General features: G+C 38.4%; 1 protein-coding gene across 8 annotated transcripts in view; it reads left to right on the top strand.

The window, feature by feature from the left end:
• Nucleotides 1–14,606, top strand: part of SAMD12 (sterile alpha motif domain containing 12) — a 490,937-nt gene that overhangs the window by 27,593 nt on the left and 448,738 nt on the right. For all 8 annotated transcript variants that reach the window (XR_002478667.2, XM_012443284.2, XM_064384536.1 and 5 more), the window contains exon 2: nt 13,842–14,020. Coding sequence is in view for 7 of the 8 variants with exons in the window: in XM_012443284.2 (XP_012298707.2) it covers nt 13,842–14,020 (179 nt within the window). In the remaining variant the exon portion in view is untranslated. The remainder of the gene's footprint in view (nt 1–13,841; nt 14,021–14,606) is intronic.

The raw sequence follows: 14,606 nt of genomic DNA, 5'->3' as shown, positions 1-14,606 counted from the left end.
ACAACTATAGAAAAGAAAATAATTTTATGAAGTAATTTCTGACTTCAAATTCTACTTTTCTCAGTTCTTTTAAAAAACTAACATTTACAGAACAAAACAAATTGAATTTAACATTGGATTTTCCCAATGTTAAAGGACACTGATAAATTTTAAAACTTGTGCTATTCAATAGGACTTTGTGTGATCATTGAAATATTTAATAATCTACACTGTCCATTATGCTGTACACAGCCACGTGCGGCTACAGATATGTGGCTAGTGCAACTGAGCAGCTTAATTTTAAATTAAAAAATATAATTAATTTAAAATAGTGACTACTGGCTCCTATATTGGACAATGTACTTTCAAAGGATTGACCAAAGTACATTCAGAAGTATTGGGCTGTTATTAGTAATGCCAACATTGACAGCAGTTTTCTTGGTAAATTTGAGATTTTTTTTTTTTTTTTAATTAAGGAGTGTTTAGTAACTTGTATACTTATCAATGGCTCCATTGAACTTTAAACTACTTTTAGCCTTTGGATCACCACAAGTTTTTAAAGTGCTCATTCTCAATTCATGAATTAAGCTCATGAATAATTTCCTTCATTATAATATCTCTCGCTTTAGAGAATGTGATTTTTTATTTTATACATATATATTATATGCACATATACACATGCATATATAGACATTTGTGAAGATCAAATGCAATAAGGGATGGAGTTTGTTAAACTTGAATGTTCCTTTAGTCCGAATGTTACTATGAATAGAGAGAGCAAGCAAACAAAATTGCCTGCTAAGATTATCTTGCCCCACCTCTCTGAGAAGAGAGATGCTCACATTCATTAAGTCAAACCAAAACATCTCATGGCTTTTTCATATTTCATATTCAGAAACATAACAGATACTTATGTTTCTGCCTAGATTGTCCTTTTTTTAAAATTATTATTTCCAGAACAAAACCTTCAAGAGAATTTTACATTTCTCTCTTTTTTTTTTTTTTTTTTTTTTTTGAGATGGAGTCTTGCTCTGTTTCCCAGGCTGGAGTGCTGGAGTGCAGTGGCGCAATCTCGGCTCACTGCAACCTTCATGTTTCGGGTTCAAGCAATTCTCCTACCTCAGCCTTTTGAGTAGTTGGGATTACAGGCATGTGCCACCACAGCAGGCTAATTCTTTGTATTTTTAGTAGAGATGGGGTTTTGCCATGTTGGCCAGGCTGGTCTTGAACTCCTGATCTCAGGTGATCTGCCCACCTCAGCCTCCCAAATTGCTGGGATTACAGGTGTGAGCCACCCTGCCCAGCCAAGTTTCTCTTTTTCTTCTCTGAAGCCTGTGTCTGACCTTTGTAACTCTCTACCTTCCCTAACACTAAGTCACCTCTTTCTGTTAGTGGAGCTGTGTGTACAGGTGTATGCAGATGTACAAATGATCTAGGTATTCGATTTTTGAAGAAATCAATATTATTAAAATGATTTAATAATGGTAAAGGAAGTAATACAGCAGTGGTTACCATTTTTTGAGCACTTTCTATGTGCCAGGTATTGACTAAACACTTTAAATATGCTTTAATTATTCTAAAATCTTATAAAGATGTTATGATTTTTCTAATTTTACACGTAAAGCAACACTGAACCTAAAGGGAATTAACTTGTTCAAGGCCACACAGCCACTCTGTGGGGACAGCCAGATTTGACTCCAAAGCCCATGATTTACCTACTAAACAACAATTAAAATGCAGAGGGAAAAGAAAATCTCATTCCCCAGAGTAGCATGGTATGGTAGGAGCTATGTGATGTAAACCAGTCTGAATTCCATTTCCCCTGTGCCATTTTTTTTTCTATTTTTCATTTTAATGGTGGCCTTAAACATGTTGTTTAGCATCTCTTAGTCGTCCCTCTTTTTTTTTCTTTTTTTTTTTTTTTTTTTTTGCGAGGGAGTCTCACTCTGTTGCCCAGGCTGGAGCTCAATGGCACAGTTGCGGCTCACTGCAACCTCCGCCTCCCGGGTTGAAGCAATTCTCTGCTTCAACCTCCCGAGCAGCTGGGATTACAGGCACCCACCACCATGCCCAGCTAATTTTTGTATTTTTAGTAGAGACAGGGTTTTACCATCTTGGCCAGGCTAGTCTTGAACTCCTGACCTTGTGATCCACCCACCTTGACCTCCTAAAGTGCTGGGATTAGAGGTATGAGCCACTGTGCTGGGCCATCTTCCCCCTTTTTTTAAATAGTTATCACCACCTTCATGATAGAGGATGAAAAGTCCTTTGAATATGTTAATTCTGTATTTTTTTCTTCTTCCCCTGCAAAATACCAGATTGTCATATGTAAAGACTTCCTAAATGATTAAGGTCATCTTTTTTTTCATTAGCTTGGTTTCCCAGAGAGTGCAATCAGCTTGTCAGTAGAAACTATGTTACAAGATGCAGATATTTGCTTTTATCTCTTAGTTTTAACCTCATTTCCCAGTTTGCTCCCAGGTTTTTTTGGTATATTTGAAAAGCTGTTCTTTTTTCCTTCTTGTTTTCTTACTAAATTATATTTTAGTTTGTCTTTTTCAGGTAGGATTGCACTTTTTAAGTATATACTATATTCTTTAAAAGTGCATGGTTACTATTTTATTTAACTTATTAAAATTGTTACCACGTAATATTTGTCTACTGTGTTGGAGGAGGGCAATGAGTAAAAGTGGAGGATTTATGTTCATTGAACACATGATAGGTGTCAAGAATTTTATATGTGTTATTTCTATTTATCAACACAATAATAACATGAGTGTAAAAAAAATAAGGTAATATTAGTATTGCTATTTCACAGAAAAGATGATATAACTTGCCCATGCTCAAATATGTATTGTAAGAAAATGGTAGAACTTGTATTTCAATTAATGTGTGTTGGCTAAGATTAGAGTTAGGAATGAAAACATATAAGTCAAAAGTCATTTATAAACGCTTTTGAAAAATGAAATATATCTACTGTCTGTATTCTGTTATGTTTTTGAGATTATTTTATATACAATAAAAGTACATATTTTAGGCCAGGCATGGTGGCTCTCGCCTGTAATCCAAGCACTTTGGGAGGCCAAGATGGGCAGATCACGAGGTCAGGAGTTGGAGACCAGCCTGGCCAACATGGCAAAACCCTGTCTCTACTAAAAATACAAAAATTAGTTAGGCATGATGGTGAGCACCTGTAATCCCAGCTACTCAGAAAGCTGAGGCATGAGAATTGCTTGAACTCAGGAGGTGGAGGTTGCAGTGAGCCGAAATCACACCACTGCATTCCAGCCTGGGCGACAGCAAGACTCTGTCTCAAAAAAAAAAACAAAAAAGAAACAATAAAAGTACATATTTTAAGTGTTTAGTTTGATGAGTTTTGATACTTGTATAGTATCTTGTAACCAAAAGCAAGATGGAGAACATTTCTGTTCTCCAAGTAACTTTTCCAATTAAATTATCCTTTGTTTCCTTCATTCTGTTGTTGAGTCCATCCACTGAGCTTTTAATTTTGTTCATTATATTTTTCAGTTCTAACATTTCCATTTGGTTATTCTTCATGTCTTCTATTTCTTTGCAGATACTTTATTTTTTGGCTAAAGCTTATTTTTTCCATTTGTCTCAAGTATAATTGCTTAGTGAAGCATTTTTAGCATAGCTGCTTTAAAATTTTTCTCAGATAGTTCTGACATCTCTGTCATCTGGGTGTTGGTGTGTATTGATTGTCTTTTGTCTTTCAGTTTGAGATCTTCCTGGTTATGAGTGATTTTCTTTTTTTGTTTGAGATGGTGTCTTGCTCTGTCACGATCTCGGCTCACTGCAGTCAATCTCCACCTCCCAGTTTCAAGCGCTCGTCCTGCATCAGCCTCCTGAGTAGCTGGGATTACAGGCACATGCCACCATGCCCAGTTACTTTTTGTATTTTTAGTAGAGACAGGGTTTCACCATGTTAGCCAGGGTGGTCTCAATCTGTTGACCTCATGATCTGCCCACCTCAGCCTCCCAAAGTGCTGGGATTAGAGGTGTGAGCCACTGCAACTGGCCGGTCATGAGTGATTTTCTATTGAAACCAGGATATTTACATTTTGCATTATGAGACACTAGATTTTATTTAAACCTTTTGTTTCAGCTGGCTTTTTAAAATGCCAGTCTGACCAGAGAAAAGAGAAGATACTGCTTAGTTACTGCCAACTAGAGTTATAAATCCAGGTTCCCTGCTCAACCTCAGTTGATACCTGAAAGGTAGGATTTCTTCCTCATGGCTGGGTAATAGTTAAAGTCCTAAATGTCTGCCAGACTTCCTCTGACACAATCCCAGGAAGGATAGCTCATCTCTTATAAACTGGTAGAGGTGAAAGTCCAGCCTTGCCATATCATCTCAACCGACATTGTGGGGATGAGGAGGTACCCTTTTTATCAGTTGATAGAGATGAAAACCTGGACTCCCTACTTGGCCTTCTACGGCATTCTCCTGGGGATAATGGGGCACCTAAGTGCAGCCTGGTGAGGGTGTGAGTCTGGGCTTTACACTCAGCCTTACTGATGTGATGGTTGGGTCACATTTCTTTTCCGTAATGTTTGAGTAAAGCAATTATTGTCTACATGTTTCCTATCTTGATAGGCTGTCTTTCTTGGTTGTTTGGCTGAAGAGAGCAAACTCTTGTTGTAAATTATTTTTTGTCTGTTCCTATAGGTGTTTCCAGGTTGCAGGCTTCTTCAGTTCTAAGTCTGGGATATATGAGGCAAAAGGAAGCTGAAAGAACTTAACCACCATGTTATTCAAAGTCCTTCAGAGTCTTTAGATGGTCACCTTCTCTTTACCATTCAGTCTTATGTTTGTCTTATATATAATGTCCATCATTTTTAACTTTATTAAGTGGGATGAATTGAGAAAAGTATGTCTATTTCTTCTTCCCTAAAGGATGCAAGAGGTACTGCTTTATTTAGAAAAATAAAGAGTAGATGATGTGTAGTAAAAGAAAGTAATGTTTCATAAAAACTTGGTTCAATTCATCTACATAGATAAAGATGTTTGGTCACAGTTTCACAATATGAAATCTGTTTCTATAGTATCATAGTTTAAAATGTTTTTCAAGTCACCAGTGTAGAGCCCTTATCAATCTCTCAAACTGATAAAGCATCATAGAACCTCTGCATGTATGTCCCCTTGTATTCTCCTTGTGAATGAGGAGAGTTAATGTTGATGCCTTGGACATCTTCCAAAGTCTCTCCCCACTTTACTGATGCTACAGTATCAAAGTTAAGCATTATTTTAATTTCCCTTGTTTTACATTGTCTAGATATCAAATGTAGGACAAGTGAATATTTGATGTGGTGATTAAACTTAAGTAGTCTTTGGAAAACGAGATTCCCTTATAGTAAACTGTTTTTACAAAGATGAAATTGTTTCTGAGACAAGTAAACCAGAGTGAGTGAGCATCCTGGGGCTCAGAGAAGACCATGTCCTTGTACTGCTGCATGTGGTCTGAACATCTGGCTCTGCTGAACAGTCATGTAGGTCCAGCTTGGACAACCATGTCATAGTTGTCAGGCTACTCTGGACAGACTTGTGAGGATAATAGAGTGGGTTTTGTGGGTTCAGCCTTTCATTTTGCATTTAGTTTCTTCCCCTGTCTTTCTCGTTGATGTAGTGACTTCCTTCTTTCCAGTCTCTTCTTGCATGGATAGGGGAGCCATCTATTATTGGCCACTTAGACTTGCTGAGGGTGGTCATGTTCAACTTTTAATGCTGCTGAATTACCCTTCTGGACATTTATAGTTTACTCCTGTTTTTGATAGTGGAAAAAGGACCTCTATAGAAATTTTAAGCTTCAGCAAATATATGGAATATCACATTTAGCTGACCAAGGAGAAATTTGGAAATCATATTCTGTGTCCTCGTTGCCTGACCCAAATGATAAAATTCAGCATAATTTAGCTCATTTAAATTATCTTGGAGTGGAGAAGTGCAGAATAAGTCAGAGGCTAGTCCTGCAAAGACCCTTAAGTTCTTCCTTGATGTTGCTAGAGGGGAGGAGGCTGGGGTTCTCAGGTTCCAGTGCCCTTCAGGTTATGGTTATACTCTACCCTAGAACAAGGGCCAGCAAACTTTTTCTGTAAAGAGCCAGTCAGTAAATATTTCAGTCTTTGCAGGCCACATGGTCTGTGTCACAGCTACTCACTGCTGCCATTGTAAGCACAAAAGCAGACATGAACACTATATAAATAAATGAGCATGTCTCATTATTTTCCAATAAAACTTTATGGACATTGAAATTTGAATTTCATATAATTCCCACGTGTCATAAAATGTCTTTTCTGACACTTTAAAATGTAAAAGCTATTCTGAGGTCAGAAACTACATGAAAACAAGGAGCAGGATGGATTTCGTCAGTGGGCATAGTTTGCTGACCCCTTTCCTGGAAGAGATCTGCTGGGCAGATTCCTTTGCTCAAGGAGATATTGTGCTCCGTATTAGAGAAAACAAGCCTGTGTTTATGAGACATACTTTCTGATACAGTTGTATTTTTATGTTGACACATAAATGACCAGATACACATGAACACATTCCCATTCATTGATGCAAAAATTTTCTGAATGATCTGGGCACTTTTCTGGGTACCTTAGGACCCCAGCTAAGCAAGAAATTTTCATCCTCAGGTTTTCACACTGTCATCTGGATTGATTCCACCTCCAATATCAGTGTTCATTGATAACAACATGTATTCCAAATGTGTATCTTCCTTGCTAAGCTGTTATTAATGCAATACTTACTCAGCTTTCTAAATCATAATAGGAGTTGTGAAACCCAGACCAGGACATTTTGATAGGATTTCAGTTTTCCCTTTTTTAAAGAAGAGCTAAACAATCCTGTGTTATTGGTTAAAATGGTTGTTTTAACCAGGACATTTTGCTAGGATTTCAGTTTTCTCTTTTTTAAAGAAGAGCTAAACAATCCTGTGTTACTGGTAAATGGTTATTGGTTAAAACATGTGATTTTGCAGAGGATCATCTGAAAGTTATAGAAGACTTAACCATGGCTTAATAAGCAGGGAACTACTTTTCTCACAGACTGTCAAGTCCAGAGGGGGACAATGAACAACGTATTCCAAGTAGCCCAATGATGTCAGAGCCAATGTGACTATTATTCTCTTGGCTTTTTTTCATATTTGTAGCCCTGTGGTCACAACATATTCTGTAGCAGTTCTAGACATCACATATTCATTTAAGGCAGGGAGAAGAGGGAAGGGAGTTATTAAGATCTTTCCTCTTTTGTCAGTTCCAGAACTGTTTGTTTCCCATCAAACTTCTGCTTATATGCCCTAGAGAGGAATCTGTCATCAGCCTCACTTGTAGCTGCAAGGGAGGCTGTGAAATTTTTTATTTGGCCTCGTAGCCATCTTTCAATAGGTGGCAAAAATAAGAGTGTTGAGAATGTGTAGCCTATCAGAAGTGTCTGCTATAAAGAGTTAGACTTTTTTTGGTGTTCATATTACTTCTGGATGGTAGTCTCTGCTGAATTCAAATCCAGAATACAATAAATGAAGCACCTATAATAATTAATATAGTGAATTAAACAGATATCGGAGAGTGTTATATGTATATTATATGAGGGAAGTGTTTAAGCAGGACATATCCTTCAGGAGCTTTAGCTAGAAGCAAGACATACACATGAAATTTTAAATAACCTATCTCAATTCTAATGGTGGGGATTGGAGGATATTTGTTTTTAAGGTCATTGATTCATTTAGCAACATTTGTTGAGGGTTGAGTTTGTATAACTATTTAGGCTTTGCAGGTGCAAACATGAGTAAGATGGTCTCTGCTTTGCAGATGGGAGGTAAATCAGTAGTTTCAAGATAGCTTTATGGTTTTGTGATTTAACATTTTTGGTGAATTACACAATTAGATTGGAAGCAACTTTTATTTGCTTTTTTTGAAAAATATATGTTATGCATCAGGACTGAATGGCAGTGAGTAGGATTGAATCAGTATTTTTCCATCATATCTATACTCAGTCTATAAACAATGGTTGAACATCTACTGTAAGGTATTTATGTGGCTAGATACTATATTTGTAAAGCTCAATAAGAAGTAATCACTTCCTTCCAGGGGCTCCTAGTCATAGACTTAGCAGACGTGTCAGTAAATATTTGCAATGCACGGTAAATACACACATACAAGTCATATAAGAAAAAGAGGTGGACTGGGCATGGTAGCTGACTCTTGTGATCCCAGGACTTTGGGAAATTGATGTGGGCAGATGGCATGAGCCCAGGAGTTCAAGACCTGCCTGGGAAACATGGCAGAATCCTGCCTCTACAAATAATACAAAAATTAGCTGGTTGTGGTGGTGCACACCAGTAGTCCCAGCTACTTTGTGGTTGAGGTGGGAGGAACACTTGAGCCTGGGAAGTTGAGACTGCAGTGAGCCGTGATCACATCACTGCACTCCAGCCTGGGCAACAGAGCAAGACACTGTCTCAAAAAAAGGAAAGAGGGGAATTATCAATATTACTTAAGTGCAAGATTAGTTAAAGCTCTACAGTAGAGAAAAGAGAAAATTAATATTTCCTGAAGCAGGTGTCTATGCAATAGGGGAAAGGCAGAGTATATGATGTAAAAAGATCACTTCAGTCAAGGCAGAGAAGCACAACACATTTCAGGGCACAGCTAGCAGTTTCTACCTGGGGGTTCCTTGGCTGGAGAACCAGTTCTTTCTGAGGGGCAATTGGGAGTGTTTGCACAGTGTCTCTATTCAAGGCAAAACTCAGAATAGTGGAACATTAAACTTTTATAAGTCTTCATCCCTTGTTTCATGACAGAGAGAGTGTGGTGTGGGTGGCTTTCTGGAGAGTAAGATGCACTTGTTCTTGGGAATGACCACAGATGCCAGTGCATCCCTCAACTCCTCTTGCATCACTGTGAGGAGAGAAAACGAGGACTGGAACTTCATTCCAGATAGCCTGTGACTGTCACCTAAATCACATGAGAATGGCATCCCTCAGCCACTAAGACCCGGAGAGCCCAGGCTCATTTCCAGCAATCAGCAATCCCAGCCCTGCTTCTACTGATTAGGATAAGACCTGTTTTGGAGAACATTTCCTTTCTAGGAAAATTCTGAAGTGATCTCATACTTTTGAGCTATAATTTTTTACCCTTTTATTTAAAAAAACAAAACATTCTAGGTAAAAATCATGATGACATTATTCATAAATAAACTCTCAAACCTTTGAATAAAAATATCTTTGGAACTTCTCTTTCCATTTATTGAGGCATTAGGGAGTTGAAATGAGAGGGAGTAGGGTTTTTAAATTTTTATTTTTTATTGTGATAAAATATACATTAAATTAATCATTGTAATCATCTTTAGTTGTATGGTTCAGTGGCATTAGGTACATTCACATTATCATATAACCATCACCATCATCCATCTCCAGAGAGTTTTCATCATCCCAGAGTGAAACGCTATACCCATAACTAACCAATAACTTCTCATTTTCTCTCCCACAGCCCCTGTGTAGCATTGCTCCATTTTCTTTCTCTATAGATTTGACTAACTTGTATAAGTGAATCATCCAATAGTTGTCCTTTTTTGTCTGGCATATTTCACTTAGCATAATGTCTTCAAGGTTCATGCATGTTGTAGCATGGATAAGAATGCCATTCCTTTTAAAGGCTGCAAAATATTTCATTATATGTATCACATTGTGTTTATCCATTCATGCATCCACAAGCATTTGGGTTATGCCTGTTTGACTGTTATGAATAATGCTGCTATGTACATGAGCATACAAATATCTGAGTTCCTGCTTTCAGTTTTTGTGTGTGTATACCTAGAAGTTGAATTGTTGGATCTAATGACAATTCTATGTATAAGTTTTTGAGAAACCACCATACAGTTTTCTGCAGGGAGTGTATCACTTTACATTCCCACCAACAATGTACTTGGTTTCCAGTTTTCTGGGGAAGTAGGTTTTTACACATGAAAAAAAATGGTGCCTTCAAAACGGCATCTCAAAACAATGCTACAATATGTGCATTTGCAGTGAAACATTTCTCTCTTAAATTTTTTAAAGAACACTGTTTGCGAAATTCATTTTGGTTTATAACTCTTCATTTTGAAGAATTCAGTATTAGTGACATTCAAATTAAGCAAAAGTGACAGCAGCAGCACTTCCCAGAAAGCCCACAAACTGCCTACAGTGTCAATTAAATAACTAGGCATCCGTCAGGCACAGGAGTGGTGATGAAGATTAGGGAAACAACAAGAGGGTCTCAAAGCCAACCGGTGAGCTGCCAAGCCCATTAAATTAAGTAAAAAGTAAAAATAAGAAAGTGTAATGATGAGCACAGAGAAGAGAAAGCAAATGGGGACACCTTTGACACAAGCAAAGAGATGGAGGTCATGCATTGTAAGAGGCCATTGGAAAGTTGCTTGATTTGTAAATATTAGGGACATTGAATTTCAGGGAAAACAAAACAAAGCCTGTCAAAAACGGTTTTGAATAAATAAGCCTAAGCACAAAAACCTAAATCAACTACTGGGTTTGCAGTGGAGGAAGGAACATCTATGGAGGATTAAAATATTTGTGTGAAGAATGAGGCTACGTGTGTGGAAAGTCAAAAAACTGTATTCTGCTTCCTGTTTATAGATACCTTACATTTTGAATGCCAAGTATTTACTAGCAGAGAAAGACTTCCTTCTGATTTAAGGCATGATTGTGTAAAGGAAGGGGATTGCTGGTTTATTCTGCAGCTGAACAAGTATTTCCTTAATGTCCCTTATGTGTCAGATCCTGGACTCAGGAATGGAGGTCATGGAGATGAAAAAGGGATGGTACCTGCCCTCCAGGAGCTTACAGTTATGTTGGGCAAGGCAGACAGATCAATTACATGGACATTCTCAGTACTGTGAGGAAAATGAAGCACCAGGGAACTGTGTGCATGAGGGAGCAGAGGGAATGGGTTCTTGCTCTGGTAGCCAGAGACCCCTAGAAGGCTTTCTGAAGAAGAGGTCTGAGCTGACATGAGGTGAATAGGAGTTAGCTTCCCAAAGAGGAGGAGATAGGACTGGGTTGTAGTAGGGCCAGTGTTGCTAGGTAGTAGGGCCAGCGTTGCTAGGTGGTAGGACCAGCATGAGCAGAAGTGAAGGAAGTATGAGAGTCAAATTTGGTGGGGAGGTGTTAGGGGAAGAGAATAGGAGGTCACCAGCAGTTTAGTGGTATTCCTAAGTCATGAATTTCAAGGTAGGAAGCAGCAGAGGGTAAAACTAGACAGAAAAATCAAAGCTACACATTTCTCTTTTCTTCATTAATGTCTGAATCCATCCCATGCCAATCCCCCATCTCCCTACACAAGCATACCTTTTAAAGATAATCACAACTTTGGTGTATTTAATTGAACATTCATTGTAAGTAGGCTAGTCTTTGGAGATGGAGAAACTGATTGATATTAACAGTAATTAGCTTCATGCTCTCAGAGGCTTTGTCTGCTGAGCTCTCTTTTCAGCACTGCCTAACGTGGGCATTGTGGTTGGTTCCCCAGCATCTATTCTGCTACAGCCCTGTTGAGTAGCAGCGGTGTGGTTTGGGGAGCTGACCCTCTGAGCTGGTCAGTTGGTTTAAGGGTAATCCTATTTCCACTGCCAGGGTGTGAGTTCGGTAATTGGCATGTTATTCACTCGTGGCCAATGAGAAAAGTGAATAAAATTTGAAGGAGGTTTGGGAGAAAAAGAGCCATAGTCAACCAAGCCCTTTCTGCTGCAAGATGAAAATGAAAAGCTTGTAGTCTAGATGCTGCAAAGGGACCCAGGTTGAGGATAAAGGTGATGCTGTGGATAATATAATGGAGAGATGAAAAAAATCACAATGTTTGATGACACTTGATAATGAAAATCAGCTAATTCTGAGCTTGTGCCATCACTGGACTTCTCGTTCTGACAGTTGATAATTTTCCACACTGTTTAATCCAGTTTGGATTTTTTCATGTGAAATATAAAATCATGTGCATCCTAAATAATCCATAATTTCTGTGACTTTTCTGTATACACTAGTATAGTATGGCCTTTTGTAATCCTAACCCCTTTAAGCCTCATTTTCCTTATCTGTGAATGAATATAATTATGTCTCAGAGTTTCTCATGAAGATTATTTGAGATTCAGAACAAAGCCTGAAAAGGAAGACATGAACTAATAAATGTTAAGTGCCCAGAATGTACCACTAAATAGGAAGCTTAGAGACTAGAAGAAATTTATAAATAATGTCCACAGAAAGGGGTACAAATAAGATCACATGCATTTAGACCTTTGTGCAGTTTGCTTTTTTTTAAAAAAAAAAAGTCATTCATTCAATATTTGAGCAGTATATTGGGTATAGAGCTATTGGATTTGCTGATAGATGGAAGGGAAGTGATGAATCATAGAGTGATGTTAAGGATGTCTCATCAGCTTCTGTGTAATTTGGGAAGACTGGAACAGGCAAATTGTTTCTGCTATAGTTTTACTTGTCTGACATTCATGAGAAAGGTCTATCTAGGCTGAAGTTAATATTTGGGAGTCACCAGAATGTTGATTGGGAACATGGGAATAGATGGCCCTATTAAGGAGGGAGCGGAGAATGGGAGGAAAACACGTCATTTCTCTTGGGAAGGCTGTCTCATCCTCAGGTGTAAAGTACTCGTCAGAATCCTGGCAAAGAAGGGGCAAAGAGGAAACTGCGGCCTGAACGGAGTGCCGAGTAGAGAGTTGGACTACTGGAATCACAGAAGCTGGCTGGAGGGGAAGAATGCTGAGAAAGGGGAAAGTCTAAAAATGTTGGGTAAAAGGAAATTATTCATGAAGTGGAGACCTGGGGAAGATAGGGATGTTAAGTATCTAGCCTTAACTTCTCAGCGAATACAGGAAAGGGGATGAAGATAGGAATTTACCTTAATTTTAAGAGTTGAGGTCACAGGGAAATGAAATAACTTACTACCCGAGAAGTCAAAACACGCATACCTGCCATATGCACACAGACACACATGGTAGTTCATGTAGTGGAATGCATGGATCTTACAACATTCACTGCTATTTATTTGATAATACAGGGTACATGGGGCAGGGGAGCTCAGTAAGCATTTGTTAGATGAATAAATATCCCCAGATTTATATCCCTCAGTTTTAGATTTTATTTGTGGAATATCTATGTTACAGGACATGGAGAGAGTAAGATGCAAAAAGCTAGAAGCCACTGGGCTTGATGGCCTTGAGCCCTCTACTCTGGCTTTTTCTTCTTTGCCACACAGAAGTGACAATTCTGTTTTAAAATCACCAGTCTTTTTGTTTGCCTCCTTTATTACATTGTGAGTAACATCTGTCATATGAACATCTGTGTTTCCAGGATCTAACCCAGGGATGGCACATAGTGAGTGCTTAAGAAATATTGCTTGAATGAATGCGAGAGGGTGGACTTGAGGGAATGCTTAAATAATAGAGAAGTTCCCAAGGAGAGAGGGGGAGCACTTTTCAGAGGGAGGCAGAGATATAAACTAAACCACAGGGTTAACATAATTGCATGTGTGGGAAGCAGTAACAATATTGCCTGATTCTCATCTGTAATGTGGGGATTCGTAACTTGCCGCAAGTCAAACAACTTGGAATTGAGGGCTTCTGGATTTGCACCTAAATCTTGCTGATTTCCAAGCTCAGGGTTTCCCGCTATACCATGCTTCCTTGTCACTATATTATTTCTTGTAGTAATCACCCCACCTTTCAACTCACAGATGCCTTGTTTTTTTTCATCTTTGGGCTCGATGAAATATTTTCTGTCATGGACACCTTCTTTGTATGGTTGGTTTTCTGAGTTCTATTTGTTGCTCTTTCCTAGCTCTCCATTGTGGTTTGAATCCACGGGGTATTGATCACCCTGTCCGTGCTGAAGGTATTAAACTCCAGATTGAAGGTGAAGGTGTGGAATCTCAATCCATTAAGAACAAAAATTTCCAGAAGGTACCTGACCAGAAAGGAACCCCCAAGCGACTACAGGCAGAAGCTGAGACAGCTAAGGTGCGTAACATTCCAGTTAATTATGGAGATTTGAAAGCTGCAGGCTTGATATGCTGTGGTCCAGCCATAGAGAAGAGCTGATAGTGCTTTCACTAATTACTGTTGTATCTGTGGTCAAATGAGCACTGTATCTTGCTGATAAATAATTATAAAGGAAAATAGTAACTGTATTCCCTTTGGAATGAAATGGAAACACATTTGTGGCCCATCTCATAGCGTGAGTCTCTGAGGTTATAGAGAAGAATGGCCTGGACTTAAAACTAAAAGATTAATCTGCCAGGTTCAGACTTACCGCTCTATGATGTTGGGCAAGTCACGTAACTTTCTGAGTTGCAAATTCTTCATCTACACAAGAGAATCAGTCATAAAATAACTTCTCTTATCAGATTGAGTGGATCAAACAATTGCATGCTTGTGAAAACATTTTATAAAAGCCCCAGTACTGCGTGAGTATAAGAGGCTTGTGCTTACAGGTATTGTTAATTAGTAATAGCTGATATTTTATGAAATATGCATGTATATCCCAGGTACTGTTTGAAGGACTCTTGATCTATAGACTTATTGTGTCCCTGTAACAATCTTGTGA

Source organism: Aotus nancymaae, unplaced genomic scaffold (genome assembly GCF_030222135.1).
Source record: "Aotus nancymaae isolate 86718 unplaced genomic scaffold, 86718_ANA_hifiasm-v0.15.2.pri h1tg000036l, whole genome shotgun sequence".
Taxonomy (NCBI): domain Eukaryota; kingdom Metazoa; phylum Chordata; class Mammalia; order Primates; family Aotidae; genus Aotus; species Aotus nancymaae.
Note: the sequence above shows the minus strand (reverse complement) of the source record. Positions and strands in the feature narration are given on the sequence as shown.